Raw genomic sequence first — 19,260 nt, forward strand, 5'->3', positions numbered from 1 at the left:
AAGTCAGTGAAGCTGACGGACAACTGGAGTCATGTGAACATAATGCCCAGTCCCCGTCAGCAGCCTGGCAGCTCTATTTTGAACCAATTGAAGTATCCGGACCGTCTTCAGGGGAAGCCCCACATAAAGCGCGTTACAGAAGTCTAGGCGGGAAGTCACCAGCACATGTGTCACCGTCGCCAGGCAGTCGTACTCCAGGTTGGGGTGCAGCTGATGGATCAGCCGAAGCTGAAGGAAAGCGCTCCTCGCCACCACTGTCACCTGAGCTTCCAGTGAAAGCTCAGGGTCGAGGAGCACTCCCAGGCTGCGGACCTTGTCCCTAAGAGGGAGTGCAACCCCATTCAGGACTAGGCTCAATTCACCCTCTCCTAAGCCCGATCCGCCAACCAACAGGACCTCCGTCTTGTCTGGGTTGAGCTTCAGTTTATTTAGCAGTCCAGGCCCTCCAAATGCCATTTGGCAAGCAGAAAACCAAAGGGAACTGCCGGCTTGCAGACCGTGTCTAAATTAGCACAAGCAGCGTCGCGCTTGCCCTTTTTGTTTTTTAAACACGTGGGCCTCAGCGCCGGATCTCTGCGGGACCCTGCGCCGCCCCTGCGTGTCGGGGCACTGCGGGAAAAGGGCGCGCCCGCGGGCGACGTTCGCCGGCCACGCAGCCGCGGAGTCACGCGCTCCTCGCGGGCGGGGGGCGGTGGCGAAAGGAGAGTAAAACGGGGAGGCGAGCAGGGCGGCGGGAGTAGCCAATCCGCGCGTCCCCTCGCCCTGCCCGGGCCCGAGGCGCTTCTGTGGGGCCCAAGTAACACTCGGCGCGCCCGGCCGGATGGGCGCCATTCCTCCCCTTCCCCGGCCGGGTCGCGCGTCGCTCTCGGCCGCACCGATGGGACGCGCGCTGCGCGGGGCAGCCCGGGGCGCGCCGCTGCCGCTTCCGCCGCTGCTGCTGCTGCTGGCGCTCCCGCGGGCGCCGAGCGACGCGGCGGCCCCCCAGAGCGCGCCCGCCGGCGCTGCGCCCTTGCGCTGCAACGTCAGCCTGGACAGCGCGCCGGAGCACCGCTGGGACGCGGCGCTGCGCCTCTTCGACCCGGACTTCCTGCGCGCCGCCTTTTTCCGGATCCTCGAGTGAGTGCAGGTCGGGCGCCTCGCTCCCCTTGCTCCTCCTGGGGACGCTGCGGGGATGATGGGCGCTGGAATGCAGCCCATCGCAGGGCAGCGCGGAAGGCTGGTCCTGGCGCCTCGCTCCGCACATGCCCCTGCAGGGGTCTCCTTGCACCCGTTCGTAATGTCTAACGCAAACCCGGGCGGGCCTCTGGCTTTGCTCGCCAGCTGCCCTTCATCGGCGCTTGCTTGGGTTGCCGAGTGCCGGCGGGCAGCGCTCCCGGCCCGCCCGTGTGCCTTGACCTGCCAGCACCGGAGGCCCGCACGGGCGAAGTCTGCGCTGCAGACATCTCTCCCTCCCTCTTCGTGGCTCCGTGGCACGGAGAGAACCCGTCGTGCCGAGCAGCTTGCGCCGTGCTTAGCTGTGCTTCCCGCGGAGGAGTCCCGGCCCCGGAGGACTGGCGCTGATGGAAGGATGTTGGGCTGGTACCCAAGCATTGGCCGAGCCAAAGGCCTGCTTTTGATGGAGAGGGAAGCTGCGAGGACTGACCTGTAGAAACAGGCCACCCCTTTGGGCTCTCCCTGCGTGTATAGGCAGCATCCTGATGCGCGCGGCATTTTAAGTATAGCTTTTTAAAGAACATTGTAAATTCCATCTCCTCACAAACGAGCTAATCTACACGTACAGCCTCAGGGGCATGAATATGCACGATAGTTTTTGGTTTGTTTCTTGGAAGTGACTTTGCCCAGCCGGCCAGCACTTGCCCCATTCCTTTCTGTTCCTCTCTATAAAGTCCCACGTCCAAGTCCATAAGCTGGAGAAGAACTGGTATTTTGCCCTTGTGTGCAGGACACGCAAGTCAGAGGAGTCAAGAGGGTGGGCGTGTTACCTCAGGCTAAGCCATGGGAGGTTAATTAAGTAGGGGGAGGGGATGCACTTGTGGGGGCCCACCATGCGGTTGTTGTCTGTGTGTGATGCAGTCCTTCCTTCTCCCAGCATGTTGCTGACAGAGGCAGTGAGTTGTGTGCTATTCCATAAATATAGGTTTGGTTCTGTGCAACTGTGCCTTTGTTTACACTGGTTAAGGGGAAATTCATGTTGATTGGCACATTTGTTTAAATGCAGAATAGTGATTATACCTACTAGAAAAGTAGGATATGTATTCAATGTACTACTTTTAATAAAACAATGTTTTTTATATTCCCAATATTTTTATAACAGTAAAAAACACAACGTTACCTCAGAATAGTCCTTGTTGATTTTGTAAAAAGCAGACAAATCCATTTTACTGATTAGATTTGCACTCTTGTTTAAGAAATGTGAACATTCAGTTGATAGTTGGACTGACTGATGGAACACTTGATCTGAATCAGCTATTAAAACCCGAGTGTTCTCTCAGGACGTCTTTACAGAGCCCTAATTGTGCTCTTATACTCACTCGCAGGAGTTTGAGGGCCTTTTCATAAGGTTGTCATCCTCCAGAGCTACTCCCCCAATCTCCATCCTTTCAAGCAAGTACTTTAGAGTGAGGAAAGTCTGGTATTAAATTTTGAAGTGCCAAAACAAAGGCCTCTTGAGAAGTCACAAATCGGCTACAGCGCAAGTCATACCACAGTGTACCTTGTGCCATTGTCACCCAGGGGGTGGGGGGACCTCTGTCAAGGACACTTACCCCCCCACAGCAATGAAACAGGAAGGAACCTCAGTAGAGTAGCAGGTTAAATTCCTCCTGTAGAGAAGCTGTTAGTGATTTAAAATGATGATTCAGCTCACCTTGACTCAAACACATTGCCCTGGTTTGCAGAAGATCAGCAAGGCTGTCTGTTCCTTGTTGCTTGTCGATAGCAACAACTGCAAGGACTGAGCTCGGTTCTGGGTCTAAAGACAAGCCCTGAGCTGAGCAAGTGTCCAGACACACCCTGTTTCTTGGTGCTGTGTTCCAGACAATCCTAGTTCCTGCTTCGACCTTCTTGGTGGTAGATGTTGCTGCTTGCCAGCCTGCAGTTGGCTGATCCCAGTTCTACAGTCCATTTCTGTGTTCTGCTACCAAGCTTAAGACCGTTCCAAGTCAGTGACCGAGGCTTTCTGTATTTTCCTGTCATCCAGTTTAGCAGTCCCCGAGAAGGTTCATGCAATTCTTCGGCCCATAGCTGAAGAACTAGCATTCAGCATCCACCAGGAGTATGCAGGAGAGATTCGGGGACTCAGCAACGCCCTGGGGCTAAATGTTGGGGACGGACTCCTACTCAATCTGGCCTATGAGTACAGTGCGTAAGTATTTGGCTAGAAGGGCAACTCGGAGGTGGCAAGGAGAAGTCCGCTGGTGCAGGGAGTGGTTCCGATGTTGCCAGGAATGTGTGCCGAATTGCTTCCTCCATGTGTTTCCTTAGTAAAAGAAGAGTGGCACTATGTTGCCCTGTCAAAGTTTACCTGCAAGGTAAAGTGAAGCTAGGGAAAGGAATCCTCGCGTAGTCACCAGCCGTGCATTCCTTATGAGGGCTGATTTGGCTCATATGTGGTCCTTTTTCCCTTCTTCTGGAACCAGGTAGTGGTCACCCCCTGCAGTGGCGCTGTGGTGGTGTGAGGGAAATGTGCACAGACAGCTCACCGTTTGGGCATTGCTCGGGGGCATGGCAAGAAAGTCAGAATGACAGCTGCCCACCCACAGGTGTGTGGTACATCTCGAAGAGCAGGGATGGGCAGAAGGGGCTGGTGGGTCCTTCCAGCAGCTGTCGGCCCTTCTCCATAGATTGTCCCCAAACTCTGGTATTCCGGGAGTTATTTCCTTTTCTAACACAGAGGTCTAATTCAGGTGTTCCAGCAAACAGCCCCCGGCAGATCTGCCCTTCTCCGAAGGAACATGCAGTGTGAATACACAGTTGGTACCCACCCATTGTTTCTTTGTGGCGAGGCAAATGCTGCACCCTAACTAAATAATTAGTATTTCGCCCATTCATCTGCAGCTCTCAGAGCTCTGTTGTGTGTATGCAGTTCCTGGGTAAGCAGGTTTCCCCATTCATCTGCACGGACAGTCAGTTCTGCGCTTGCACCCCTTCAGACTGCACTAAGCTGCCCCCTCCTTGGAAGTAACTGGGGGAGATCTTGTAGGGCGAGGCCCATGTGCTGAGCAGATCTCGTGACGGTAAGGCCTCACCACGTGTGTTCCAAAATTGGGAAAGTTGTGCTTTTGCGCAATGGCATTTGTTTTGACATCAGATCAGAAAAAAGTCTGCATTTTTTCCCAAGTTCTTTGTGTTTTTGACCTCCAGGTTTTGCACAAGTATCATTGCACAGGATAAAAATGGAAATATATACCATGGCCGCAATATGGATTATGCTTTTGGAAGTATTTTACGCAAGGTTACCATTGAAGTGGACTTCTTACAGAATGGGAAGGTACAAACAGGGTTGGCAGTGATGGAAAGCTCTTGAGTGATGTGCAGGAAAAGCAAAAAGTACCGCATGCATTTCTCTAGTGGGGAAGATTATAGAGCAATTCTCAAGCCCTTGACTTGTCGGCATTTCCACACTACTGGGGTGATCCCTGAAAATCAGGGTGCATTTGTCGGGAACAAATCCTGCCAAATGAGTCTTATTTTATTTTTTGAGCAGGTAACATTATTAATAGACCATGGAATACTGCAAACATAAATGCCCCATTATATTCTGATTAGCAAGGCAGCTTAGCTGATGCAGGGACCACTATAACCAGTTGGATCCACAGTGGTTCCACATCAAGCTGGAAGGAGGCTTTGAGTGGGATGCAGCAGGGTGTACTTCTGGGCCCTGGACTCGTCCACATTTTTATTAATCGCTCAGAGGAAGATAGTGATGGAGGGATGTTTATCAAATTTGCTGATAACACAAAATTGGGTAGGACAATTCAGGAGACAGACAAAATTCAAGAAGATTTTGGTAGTTTGGAAAACTAAGCAGAAAATAGCAATGGTATTTAGCTAAACCTAGTCAGTGTCCTTTATTTAAGGAAAATAAATACTCATACACAGGTATATTTATTTATATTTTTAGAATTATATGCCCCATTAGTCCTGCTGGAGTCTCTAGGCAGGATGGATGATACGATGGGGCATACCTGTCTTGATGGTAATACATGTGCAAAAGACCTTGGAGTCGAGGGAGCGGTGGGATGCGTCTGTGATGTGCAAAAAGCAAATGTAGTTCCAGGTAGCATCAGGAGACGTCCAGTTTGGACTGGTCAGACCTCAACTCAGATAATGAGTCTAGTTCCAGACATCCCCCTCTAAGAAAAATGTGAGATGAAGTGGAACAAGTTTGGAGGAGGGCAACAACGATGATCAGGGAACTAGAAATGAAGTTCTATGGGGAAGATTGAAGGAGCTCAGTAAATTGAGCCTTGAATACGGAAATCTCAAGGCAAGACTCCTTGCAGAAGACGTAGAAACAGAGTGCGTCAGAAGGGGCCTCCCAGGCCATCTAGTCTGACCCCCGGCTCCAGCTGGCTCCACTCACGACATGCCCACCATGTGCATTTCAACCATGCTAGGCAAAGTTAAAGGCCAAGAAAGACCAGATATGAGATGGGTGGACTCGTCAAGGAAGCCACAGCCTTCACTAAGAGCTGAGCAGGACTGTTGTGGCCGGGTCATCCTGGAGGGCTTTCCTTAATGGGGTTGCCAAATGTCAGAGATGAGTGCACAACACGTAACCATACAGGGAAAACTAGGGAGGTTATGATAGCCCTTTCCAAGTACCTAAAGGGTAGTCATAGAGAAGATTTCAGCCTGTTTTCTGTCATTCAAGACCATGGGATGCAAAGTATCTTAGTCACAGGAAGGCGGCTTTGGATGGCGCATGAGGGAAAAGTTCTCATGCTTGGAGCAGCCATGCACTGAAACCAGCTTCCTTGGGAGATGGTTGCTTTCCATTACTGGATGTATTCAAGCAAAGACTGGACACCTGTCTCTCCGGGAAGCTTTCAGCTGGACTCCTGATGGACTCTTCCAGCAGCAAGAGCCTAGCTGAATTTTGTGGACTGCACAGGGTAAAGATTACCAGAAAACGTGTCACGAACATTTGCTGTTCATGGTACAAACTGCTCTCTACCCATTTAATATTCATGTTCCATTTAGATAATGGTATGCTCTATATAGTTGTATTAAAGAAGAAGCTTTGGCTTGGTGTTCCTTTGTTTTTAATGCAAAGTATGTTCTAATTTTGCTAAATTGTAAGCTGCTAATTTATGTTCTTTAATTTTCAGGTGAAGTTCAAGGGCACTACCTTTTTTGGTTATGTTGGCTTATGGACAGGACAGAGTCCACAGAAGTTCACCATCACTGCGGACGAGCGAGGTGAGCTCATTTCATGGAACAACGATGTGTATAGTCTGCATTGCAGGCAGAGTGGGTTGGGAAAAAGTGTGCGATTTCCAGGTATGCTGCTCAGTTTGTACCCTGTATTTTAATTGTAATTCTGTTAGCTTTCTACTGAGATCTGGATGCTAAAGGCAGGACGGAAGTGTGGAGAGTGCAAGCTGGAACAGAGAGAAACATAGAAACAGAGCGAGTCAGAAGGGGTCTTCCGGGCCATCTAGTCTGACCCCCAGCTCTAGCCAGCTCTGTTCACAACATGCCCACCATGTGCATGTCCAGCCTATCCTTGAACACCCTGCGAGAGGATGGGCGCTTTCTGAGGTCTCTGCCCCTGAGAGTTAGAAAACCATTTCCACCAATTGGTTTCATTTCCAAGATCCACTTTTCATGTGCATCCTTTATCTCTGTAGCACACACATCTTTTGCACAAAAGCATTCGAAAGATACACTTTAATCATATTGTGAGTTGCACAAAGGTTCATCTCTAACTGTAACTGTCCTGGAACAATCAACTGCTATTGAAATAACCCACAACTATTGGGTCGGTCCAGGATGGCGTAGCTGACCCACACTTTGCATGTTCCAGGAGCAAATGCTTTTGCACTTTACAGACATGGGAGAAAGTACATTCCAAGCACAGTGGAAGTGGACTGTCTCTGGGGCAAAGAAGAACCAGTTCTTATGTCTTTTAAAGTGTGTCTGTTCACAGGAATACTTGAGTCTCTTGAACTGTTTGAACTGAATTCTTTCATGCACATCCATGGCTTCTAGTCCTGTGGCTAAAAACTAGCTCCTGTACCAGAGGCAGTGTGCCTGTACCCACCAGCTGCTGGGGAACATGGGCAAGAGGGTGCTGTTGCATTCATGTTCTGCTTGTGGATTTCCCGTGGAGACATGGGTTAGGGTACCCGTGTGAACAGGGAGCTCACCTAGATGCCCATTTGATTCGAAGCAGCATAGCTCATCCACATGATCTGTGTTCCAATTATTTTCTCTACTCTCCTGCAAGGGTGTGAATATGCCATTTGGATCCAGAGCATGACACTTTGGAAGAGAACTGCTTACTCTTCCCACCCACCTGCAAGAGGAGTGAGCTTAAAAACAAGAAAAAATGTGTGCATCATTCCAGCAAACAAAACATAAACAAGAAAAGCATAAATTGGCATGTTAAAATGTTCAAAAGTTCAGTACGTTAACAGGGCTGGGCGAGGTGAAACAAGTAGGATATTTTGAGCCATGCAACAAACAGTTAACCTGTTGGTTCCCAAGGACTGTCAGAATGAAAACTTCCTTGCCAGATGGAAAGATGACAGCAAAGTCCAAGATTAACCTACCTCCAGAAGACTAAGACATGTGCATTCCAAAGTCCTGAAGCTACCTGCGTCCTGAAATCAAACGTAGTTCAGAAAAACATTTACCTTTCTTATCTTTGCAATGTGGAGGTGAAGCTTACGTTATTTAGAGTGCACATTCCATCTCAACATGTGTGGAGTGGTACAGACTCATCTCAATAGTTACATTTGCACTCAAACTGTGCAACAAAAGTGCAAAGTTTCTTGGCCTCTGTGTGAACAGAGTATTACTATTATTACATTTTTTAAAATACTGCCCATAGCCATAGCTCTCTGGGCAGTTTACAACAGTAATCATAGAATCATACACTCCAGTCACCCATCTTAATTCTGGCCGGGCCTGATCCTGCTTAGCTTCCAAAATTAGGCAGGATCAGGCACTTCAGGCTATATGGAAGCTTGTACAAACTAGAGGGACCATGGTCTGATCCGGCACGGCTCTTATGTTCATTTGACAGGTTTAGAAAACACCTGAGGGACAAGAATGAAATGCAAAAGGCCCCTGGGACTCTTTCTGTGCCCCCAGTGGAATTTGGCCTTTTGCCACGGACCACACCTGGCAGGTGTGTGGCACTTGGTTTGATTTCCGAAATCCGTTGCTGGCGGTCAGTTCAGGCATCTGGCACAAGCAGTCAGTCGCTTTCCTGGCAGCCTGCGGGCGGGAAGGAATGAAGAGGGGGAGTGACAGGGTGCTAAAAGGAGTGGCCCCCCACGTTTTGCTCCTGCCGCCCACTACTGGTTCTGGCCTCGCTCACTGCAGTCATGGGGCCCATGAGAGGTTGCCCATGAGAATGGAAAGAAAGCTTGCCCGTCCCCATCACTTCACACCAGCAACTGAACCCAGTCGTTCGAGCCAGCTGTGCTTTCCTGAAGCAGATGCTGGCTGTGTGATTTTCCAAAATGCTCTGCACATCCACAGGGACTAGAGACTTAAGAAATAAGTAAATGTGGAACAGCTTATCTCCATAAGTACTGGTCTTTCGGACATCTCTGTGCTGCAAGGGGGTTCATACCTGAGAAACTTCCTCATTTTGGCTGCTTTTAGGGGCCGGGCCAATGCATGGTTGGGTGACCTTAGACTTTGACATGACATATAGAATATAATCCCAATTTTAGTGGGCATGTTCTGTGAACTTAGCTTGTTTTCTCCAAGCTGCTGTTACTGATCCTGACCATCAGCATAGCAGAGATTAAACACTAAAACCATGAATGGCTGGCTAATTCTCCTGGTTTTTCACTCTCATTTTTATAGACCGTGGTAGCTGGTGGGAAAATGTAATAGCTGGTTTGGTGCAACGAAATAGTCCGGTCAGCTGGCTTATCAGGACTGTAAGTACACGCCATGTCATCTTTACAATGCAATCCTGTGCATGTCTACTTAGAAGTAAAATTCCACTGCATTGAAATGGGTGCAAATACTCAGAAGTAAAATTCCACTGCATTGAGATGGGTGCAAATACTCAGAAGTAAAATTCCACTGCATTGGGATGGGTGCTCACAGCCCTTGGGAGCAATTGTACGCAGTTGGGAGTTGTAGGCCTTCATTCCATCTCTGCTAGCATCGGGCAACACCCCTAGACTCATTGCTTGCTCTTCTGACCTCAGTGATGACCTCAGTGATTCACCTTCTTGCTTATGAAATTATACTGTTCCCTTAAGTTGTTAAAGGAGCAATCCTATGGTCTGAGGGACCAGCAAATACTTTGCAGATTTGAGATCATAATTATGGTTCCAACCTCACAGTGGGGAAACCCACAATTTGTCCCCCTGACAGCCAGAATGAAAAGAACCCCATTGGCTGCCTCTCCAAGGCCATGAGTATGGTTGTTCTGAGGCCTGAAGTGAACACATGGATAAATACTGTCTTTCAGGCACTTTGCCCTTAAGGACTAGAAGCATTCTTTTAATTGCAAGCTCATGTTTTCAGGATTCTGACAGAGGGGGCAACTCAGCTAACCCAGGGACTTGTGAAGTGCATAGTACAATAGATATGCTCGCTCCAGACACAAGTGGGTTTCTGTATCATTAAGAGTCACGTAGAAGCAAGAATTTTACAGCATTGTGACAGGAAAGCTGTGCCTGATGTGATGCTTGCCTTCTGAACTTCTGCTTTGAAAGCGCAGAACTGTCTGCTCTGTTTTTGGCTTCACTTTAGACTTTGACTAAAGCAGAAGACTTTGAGGCTGCATCATTTATGCTGGCCGAGACGCCGATTATAGCAGATGTCTACTACATCATCGGAGGTACCACTTCCCGGGAGGGATTGGTCATCACCAGGAAGAGGAGTGGCCCTGAGGATATTTGGCCCTTGGACCCTTCAACCGGAGGGTGAGCATCCTTGCAAGGAAAGGCGTCTCTTGGGCCCAGTTCAAAGTTTTCGTTCTTCTATTCATTCGTTCTGCTTTATTCCACCTGAAACTCTCTTTTGCAACAATTCAGAAAGGTTCACAATAGTTCCTAAGAGCAAAGACCACAAATACAAGAAAAAAAGCATTCATTTTTTTCCCTGTAGGCAAAATGTAAAAAAAAGAATTTAATGGCTAAACAAACTAGACATATAGAAAACAGCTGACAAAAATTCTCCAGCTGGTCATCGAATATTCTTTAATACCTGAGAGAAGAGGGCAGGCCTAGCCTGGTGCTGAAAGGAGGGCAGTGTTGGCACCAGGTGGGCCTCTGTGGGGAGAGCATTCCATAGCTGGGGGCCACCAAGGAGAAGTCTCTTCCCTACTCCACCACCCTCCAGACCTGCCTAGGAAGTGGCAGCTAAGCAGCAGCTTCAGATATTGCTCATATTGTCCTGGTAGATTCAGGTCAAGGGGATACAGGCCTGCACAAGAGGAGTAAGAAGAGCTCCTGGGTGGCTTTGGATCTGGTGGGGGAGCGTGCCCTGTCCACACAAGGTCCCTGGCAGGATGAGTCCAGTCCAGACCAGACCACTCAAGAGTGCCAGAGGCTGTTCTCATGCACCGTATGGAAAGGCTCAGCCTCCTGGACCAGATGTGCCCATCCCCATCCCGTTTCTCCTTGTGGAGTTTCTCTCCTCTTACTGTATCGCCTGCTCTTCTCCCTCTCTGATCTCCCTTCTTCAGCCCGCTTTCTTCCCACCACCGTTCAGGGGTGCTGCAGAGGAGAGCTGCGGTCGCCCCCCCATGTGGGTTCCACGTGGAGGAATGAAGATGCGGAGAGCGGCTGCAGCTTCCCCCGCAGAGTGACCAAGCCCCTCTGGACTGTCCAGCTGAGGGGGCTCCCCTGGCCTTACCTGCCAGCACCCCCTGTTTGAGGAGCTCTCTCTCTAGCTGAGCTCTCACAGCACAGCTAGGGGTCCGTGCTGCCAGCGGCCAGGAAGTTAGACAGGTGGGCACAGCTCCCCACGCCGGCATCCACCCCTGCATGTTGAAATTGGACCCCCACCGCCCGCTTGAGTTGAAGTCAAGGAAGGCAGTCCCTGCTGGGCTCTGTGGCAGCTCCCTTGACTCCTGAGCGGTGTGTTGACTACGGTCACAATCCTGCACATGGTTAGGCAGCCAAAGTCCCAGCATTCCCACAGCCAGGATGCCTGCCTGGGGAATTATGGGGATTATTGGGCTGTTTTTCTCCGCAGCATCGCCCCTCCTCACTTGCTCATCTCCGGGCATTTAAATGGAAACACACAAGGCGGAGCCTTTTCCCTAGTGGCCCCCACACCCCTGGAATAGGCTGTCACCTGAGGTCCATGAAGCCCATCACTGCAAGCTTCTTGGAAGCCCACGTTACAGACATTTGATTTGAAAACATTTAGAAGGCGCCAGGTTTCAACCCCTGCAAATGAACACTTCCCCTTTGCAATGTTATGACAACATTTAACTGTTCTTTGGCTTGTAGTTGGTACCTGGTGGAGACGAACTATGACCACTGGACCACCCCACCTCCGTCTGATCTTCGAAGGTATGCTTTGCTGGGAGGGGGCTGGGCCCAGATGCCCCTGTTTGTTGAAGGGACCTGGTTGTACAAAGGAGCCCCTGTGGTGTGGCAGGAATGACTATAACCATCTAGACCATCCAACAGAAGGAGTTGGATCCTCCACAGCATATTCAGCTTTGGGAGGAGAAGACCTGGGGAAGAGATCATAGCCCTTGTCAGATGTGCAGGTCGAGGAATAATGTGCTCAAGTTGCAGAAAGCCAGATTCCAGCTAGATATCAGGAAGAACTGCCTGATGGTCAGAACAGTAAAGCTGGGAGGTGGTGCGCTGTCCCACACATTCAAGCGGCAGCTGGACGGCATCTGTTAGGGGTGCTTCAACTTGCAGTCCTCACTGAGCAGGCGGTTGGGCTCAGGGCCTTCTGGGCCCCTTCCAACTCTACTCCTCTGTGATTCTGTGCTTCTAACACCGGCAGCTCTCCGGGTGGCTCAAAATACTGCATCACATCCCCCCAAAAAATCCCCGCTGCAGACCACAAATGCAGTGTGCTCTTTCTATTCCGCATCTCGCTTCTTCCCAAATTAGAGAGAATGATACAAAACACACACATGTATATGGAAGCCTTGCAAATCTATTTTTAATAGCCGGAATATACATTCTTGTGGGCATATCACCACCTCCTGCTGCCAAAGGGGGCCCTCTTTCTGGGCTAGTGGCAGCATGGAGGCAGGGCAGGCTTTCACTGGGACTGCGGCCGGGAAGGAAAGGGTTGATCCTTCCTGCTCCTCCAAGAGAAGTTGGGAGCGCTTTCCAGTGATGCATTCAGCATTGTTTCTCCTTTGACCCCAGGGGTCTTCCTGGGCGTCCTATGACATCCTCTGTGTTTCTCACAGAATATTTCTTCTTTGTGCTACAGGATTGCAGCCATGAAAGCACTGAATGCCACTGGACAAGCCAATATTAACCTCGAGACTCTCTTCGAGGTAAGTCCTTTATTTTATATCATGCTCCTTTAAAACTAAAGCCTCTTCCCCCAGAGTTTTCTGCTATAGTAAATTCCGTGGCAGGATTGCTCTGGCAGCCAAAACGAGGATGGCATGTCAGCAGAGGAAAACGGTGTTGCAGGAATAGAAATATAGAAACCAGCAAGTCAGAAAGGATCTCCCAGGCCATCTAGTCCGACCCCCGGCTCCAGCCGGCTCCACTCATGACATGCCTACCATGTGCATGTCCAGCCTATCCTTGAACACCCTCACCGTTGGGGCTTCAGTCGCCTCCTGTGGAAGCCCATTCCATGCCCTAGGGGCCCTAACCGTTAGGAAGCACTTCCAAATTGAACCTTCTCCTCTAGTATGCATCCCAGGGTGCAGCGCTGCTCACAGTGGAATGAGGGCGGAGAAAGGTAAGGCCAGGGGAAAGCCCCTCTGCAGGTGCAGCAGGTGTCCCAAACCAGTGCCAGCCAAACTGAGGATGCAGGAAGCAGCTGGCCCTTGTGGGCTGTGTAAAGACGCACGCGCAGCCCCGAGTCAGGGCTTGGTAGACGCAAGGAGGGGCTGCCTTCTTCATTTCAGTGCACCCCGCCCTGCCTTTAAAATTTTTTTAAACGAACACTAAAAACATCCACTATCAATTACATCAGACATACTGTGTCAGCCCCCTACTCATTCATTTTTCCTTTTTAACATTCTTTAGTCATATGCAAATCCATTTATAATAACTTGAAAACATATTTAAATCTAAGCCAAGTCCAAAAAAACCCCCCTGTTTAAATCTATGGAAAGTCCCATATCTCTAGCCAATAATAAAGGAAAAACTCTCCAAGTTTGATAGAAGTGGCTCCACTTTATCCTCAGGACAACAACCCTGTGAGTCTGAGCGACGGCCCCCAATTCCCCCAGGGAGCCTCGTGGCCAAATGGGGAGTGGAACTCGCTTCTGCCAGTTCAGCACTCTGACCCTGCTCCACACTGGCTCTCACACGTCGTACTGGGATTTTTTAAAATAGCCCAACCCGGACTGGCCTCTCTGTACAACTTCATCCCACATTTGTCTGATAGCTGTTGGTCTCCTGGTGCTGTGTGGATCGGTGCGCTCTGCAGCAGATTCGGGGGCTTTCCAGAAATAGGTGCAGGAGTCTGGGGTCACATGGCCCTGGCAGTGTGCGCAGGTAGACTCCGTGCAGCTCCTTGCAGCATGTGACTTCTGGAGGCAGCGGGCTGCACCACAGCACCCAGCAGAGAAGGGGCGACTGCTTAGCTTCTGTGCCCCCATAAAAATATTTGGCACCTTCCATGCTTAGAGCCTTGTGTCCCTCAGGTGGCAGCCATGCAAACTGAACGCTTTGCAGTTCCAGGTGGTGGCACAATGGAATGTGGAAAGGGCACGAGGGGGGGAGGGGGTGACTGCTTCCGCAAGGCCCTGCACTAAGACGGTTTGTGATGTTGTGCAACCCGGCGGCTGAATGAGTTCTCGCATCAGCTCGGGGGTCCAGCCCAGAGCATCCTCCAAGGGCGACTGTGAGGCTTTCCTCGGGGATTGGCCAACAGGCGCCCGTAAGAGCAGTCAGCACCGTATTTGGAATCTAATCTGGGCAGGTTCTCGTTAAGATGTTGTAAGAACAGATTATGGGCTGGGCTTGGTCAGGCCCTTGCAAGGAAAAACGATGCAGGCTTTTCCACAGTAATGCCATCTGGACTGGAAGACCTTCGTGCTTCATTTGATTGAAACGTTCCACATCTTCCACCGGAAAGAAGGCTCTTGCGGTAGTTTCTCATGTTTTCTCATAAGGGATCCGAAAGGCTTCCCCAGTTTCCTGAGCAGACTAAATGCGCTTACTTTCACACGTTAAGAAAAAGAGAAGACTCAGCCACAAACGATGCAACTAACACTGCGTGTAGATCAAGCCTGAATGTGCAGAGCTGCCCCGTTTGAAAGCAAAACCATTCCATGCCTTTCCAGGGCAGATTTCGTCACTAAACAGGTTGTTCTGCCACATGCTGGGGACTTCCAGCCATGCGCCATCCTGACCATCTTCCCTTTTTCGTTTCTGTTTCCTTTCCAGGTACTGTCAGTACCGCCAGTTCTGAACGTGTAAGTTTGTTTGCAGCTTGCTAAGAGTGCCTTGAGAGATGCGTGCATGCACCTGTAGGGTAGATCACCTCTAAAGGGCTGTAGGGAATCGCTGGGGCCAGAGGCACGATGCCACTGAATACCTTTTTGGGGGAGCAACCAGCACTGTTACCTTTATGGCCTGCTTGCAGGCTTCCCGGGGCATTAGGACTCCAGGCAATCCAGCAGGGCTACATGACGCGACCAGTCTCTGCATTTTCACTAGTGGGATCTCTGCTGAGGGGGTTAAAATATATACATGGTTTTATGAGGGATCCTGGAGGAGTCAGATCCAGTGGGGTCAAAGAAGTCATCTGTTCCAGGATGCACTTGGGCCAGAATGACAATCCCATGGGCACCTGTTCCTATTCTTTACCAGGTTCACCATTTATACCACTGTCATGAGTGCTGCAGCGCCAAGCAATTACACGACACGGATAAGGACCCTGGAATAAATGGGTAAGTCCTGCATTAATGCGGATTAGAATGGGCACCTCAGGCCCTTCGTAGTTCTGTGCAAATACCCAGTGGTGCTGGCTGCAGTTCAGGCCTTCCAGCTGACGGGGAGGAGAAGCCTTGTCCAGAAAGGTGTACCTTGCTCTTTTCCACCCAGCCACAGTGATCTGTTGAACCGGAGTGAGGCAGAGAGAAGGCATTAAACCTGTTGCTTATTCAAGGCCTTTGTCCTCTCCTCTGCAGGGTGATGCAGTTGTTGGTTTGATAGCTATTTTTACTGCATACTTCTTTGATACACACAGCAAAAACTGAAGATAACCAACAAATTGGGATTGTGAAATAAGGTAACAGTCAAAGGCCATAGCCGTGGGGAAGCTGCCGGGGCCCATATGGCATCATCCCCTCCACTGAAGCCCTTTAGAATCATTAGGGTTGTTAAATCATCCAGGTAATTCTTTCCATAGCAGGGTGACCTGAACAATATTGGGCAAAAGTCATCTACCTGCTCTGTGCTACTTTTTCTGCCTTCACCCTTTTAGGGTGCAATCCTATGGATGGTTAAATGGCGAAAGGGCCTCCAGTGTCCAGCATTCCCTAGGCTGGCATGCTGGTGGAGGAATTCTGGGAGATACAGGCCTTTCCTCTGTCAAAACATTCACAGAATGGCACTCTGATTCAGTTTTTCCGTTAGTACTAAAACGCAAGGTTTCCACTGCAGCCAATTTATTTGGCTTCTGATTTCCAGAGGGTTGCAATTTCCATTTTAGCAGCCCCTCAGAAATAGTTAAGAGAATGTTAACTGAAGATGTCATGCCAGTCAATATCAAGATTTACCAGCCCCAGTAAAGGGAGGAATGTAATCCTCTGACCTGTGCCAGATTGATTGATTGTTTCATTGATTGATTTTAAATAAATAGATCAGCTGCCTTAAACACATCCAACCAAACTGTGTACCTGGCACAATTTATTGCATTCTTACTGCTTTGCATTGCATCCTGCCCCATTTCCTCTTGCAAGGAAGTCAAGGCGGCATACATAGCTCCATTTTATTTCACAACAACCCTGTGAGGTGGGTTAGGCTGTGAGTGAGTGACTGGCTCAAAGTCCCCCTGTGGGCTTCACAGCCAGGTGGAGACTAGAAGGTCCCCAATCCAACACTGTCACCACCACACCTGAGCACCATTTCCAACGCAAAGGTTGGGGGAGGACATTTTGAAAGACCCTCCTCCCCATGTGCAAAATGAGGGCTTGTCTTCTCCAGATGCATGCATCAAGGTCGGCAGTGAGTTGACAGTGGCCTGTTGTGCAGATGCACACAATCATTGCAGCTGAATGTTTGCACTCTCGGCACTTGAGCAAAGGACACAGCAGGAAATTTGGGTGCTTTGGATGAGCTCCTGCGAGCTTTCTGCTGGGAGAAGTACCAGTGCATTTCGGGGACACGTTGTTCTGTAATGCCAACCGTTCAAGCCATATGAAAACCGCTATTGCAGAAGCATCCCGTGAAGAGGGCAGAGGGCTGATTAGGTACCCAGTCCAATAGCCGTGTTTGCTCTGTCTATTTTTCAAGTAGCTTTCCTTGTTGCTTGTGGAATTTAGATTCAGTCCCAAATTGTGAATAACAAGCTTAGAGACTTTACAGATTGATAGATTTCATTGTATCTTTGACACCTTGCTAGACTCCATTATTGTGGATTTGTAAACATCCAGTTTTACTGTGTAATACACACACACACACACACACTCATTGAATAGACACAAACTCACTGAATCTAACAATGTAAACAAGTTTTGAAGTAAGACTGGCACTGAATGGGACTCAAGTTTGTACAATTCACTTTAAGAAGGAATGTGTTTGTTAAATTGTCTCCGTCTCTTCTCTTTGCTTTTACCAGAAAGGGAAGAAAGATCCCTTTTGAAAAACCAAAGGCTGGACTGTCTATGCCATGCATCCAGAGGATAAAAGCATCAAGACGGGTCTCGTGCTTGGAATTCACCATCCTGAAATAAATCTGCAACAAATAACTCCTAATCCCTAGTGATATGAAGATAGCACATTGATGATATCTGGTGAAAGGTCAGAAACAGGAAGAGAGAATTTGGCCAGGCCTGGATGTCCAGGAGTAAGAGGCACATTCTGCCATTCTCAGCCACCTCCCCAGTGATTGGTAAATAGGAGTGTGGATTCTGCAGAAATGGATAGGCTTTCCTCATCCCCAGAGGTTTCGGAAGCGAAGACTTCCTGGTGCTGAATCCGGTTACCATGCCACCCAATTCGTTTCATCTTTTCATGACCTTTCTAGCAGGTAGTGCCCGCAAGGTGTGTGATGCAGCCCCCTTGCTGAAGCCAAGCCAATGCGTGCCTGATCATTACCTGAGCAAGAGCCTGCACCTGTGCGGCCTTGGTGTGCACAGAAGGAGGGCTGGACAGGGGTGAGATGACGCCGAGAGCGCAGAATTGCAGCAGGAGGGAATAAGGGTGAGTGCTTGCCGGAAGTGACCCAAGCAGCCACCGCCCCAGCACTGCTCCTGTTCTCAGGCTGCTGAGGAGCTAGAAAATGCGGACGCAGCAGAGGGCGTGAGGGAAGCCTCGCTGGTGCACAGAGCCTTTCTCCTCAGCTCACGAAGAGGGGCACCAGCAGTAGCCCAGCGATCCCCCAACTGTACGCAGCTTGTGCTGCAGTGTCCCCAGACCCAGGGACCCCCAGATGTGTTGGATAGACAATTCCCAGAATCCCCCAGCCAGCATAAATGGTCAGCCTAGCACACGGATTTGTTCTCCGACTTCAGTGCCTTAGTTCTGGTGTTCAAAAGACCTTTTTAACTAAAGCGTTGATGCTGTATTTTAACCAGCCCCACCACTGTGCCTCTGCGACAGTCTGCTTGCAGCTGCTGTGGTCTTCTTTTCTGTCTTTTCTGTTGTGTGTTTTTAACTTGGTTAACCACCCAGAGAGCTTTGGCTGTTGGGTGGTATAAAATGAAGGAAATGAACAAATGAACCGTTAATCATGAATTGCATTTTTTCTAAAATGTTTCACATGTTAGTCCTCAGATGATTAAATTACAGGGCTTGGCTGCCGCTTACTGGTAGAGCACTTGTTTTGCACGCAGAAGCTCCAGGATTCGGCCCCGACACCTGCAGATGGGGCTTGGAAAGAAACCCAGGAAAGCCCCTGCTGCAGTCGGTGCTGACGGCACAGGCCTTGAAGACCCCGGAGTCTGATCAGCTGCTCCTTGTGTATGCTTTGCTGCTGTTCTTGGAACCAAATATTGGATGAGAGCCTTGAAATAAAGTGACTTTCTCCCTGTTTGTCTTAAGTCTCTTTCCAAACCTTCAATTTCCCTGTCAGACACCTAGAATACCTCAACTTTAGTGGGGTGGAGAGGTCTGCCCGCTCCCCTTATCCAATTTCCTTGTGCAGAACTTTCCAAAAGGTCCTACCATTGCAGAAGCAATTGTCTCTCCAAGGTTCCCTCAGCCTGAGAGTCCTGCAGAGGTGCTGCTGGCAGTGATGGGAATGGCGGTCCGTCTAGGGGGCTCTCAGCTGAGAAAGGCCGGCCTGGTTAGTTCCTGTATGACGTCCCTCTGTAGCTTACCTAACCGAAGAATGTGGAATACGAGGCAGACCAAGCCAGTCTCCTGGCATGTGCCCTGCCTGCATTACCAAAGGTGTTCCTCCAAGTGTCTTCAACAAGCGAGGCTCAGAAGGTGGGAACCAGGGGCAGTGCCTTCTAGGGGGTGGCCCCCCAATTTTGGAATGAAATCCCAAATGTAGCCCTCCTGCCACCGGCTTATCTTTGCAACACTTGACTGAGACCCTTTTCTATTGCCCATCATTTGGCAACCTGTGTTAGGCTTGTACTTCACGTGGCTTGTTTTGACTTCACCCCACAATATGGTTTAGTGAGGTATCTCCGCTCTATTTATGTGCTTGTAACCAAACTGTCTTGACATCATCATCATCATCATCATAACATTTCTATGCCACCCCTTGCCG

At 49.7% G+C, this 19,260-nt stretch overlaps 1 protein-coding gene across 1 annotated transcript; it reads left to right on the forward strand.

Annotated features, from left to right (window-relative positions):
- The first annotated feature begins 877 nt into the window (after positions 1–877).
- On the forward strand, positions 878–18,572 carry NAAA (N-acylethanolamine acid amidase). Its single transcript, XM_044428478.1, has 11 exons — positions 878–1,116; positions 3,200–3,364; positions 4,363–4,489; positions 6,333–6,423; positions 9,049–9,125; positions 9,952–10,124; positions 11,661–11,723; positions 12,616–12,682; positions 14,760–14,788; positions 15,186–15,265; positions 17,158–18,572. Exons 1-10 carry the CDS (start codon positions 878–880, stop codon positions 15,259–15,261), a joined length of 1,107 nt encoding a protein of 368 aa, XP_044284413.1. The 3' UTR covers positions 15,262–15,265; positions 17,158–18,572.
- Positions 18,573–19,260: the final 688 nt, after the last annotated feature.

The sequence above is a fragment of the Varanus komodoensis genome, unplaced genomic scaffold (assembly GCF_004798865.1).
Source record: "Varanus komodoensis strain SLA01 unplaced genomic scaffold, ASM479886v1 scaffold2, whole genome shotgun sequence".
NCBI lineage: Eukaryota > Metazoa > Chordata > Lepidosauria > Squamata > Varanidae > Varanus > Varanus komodoensis.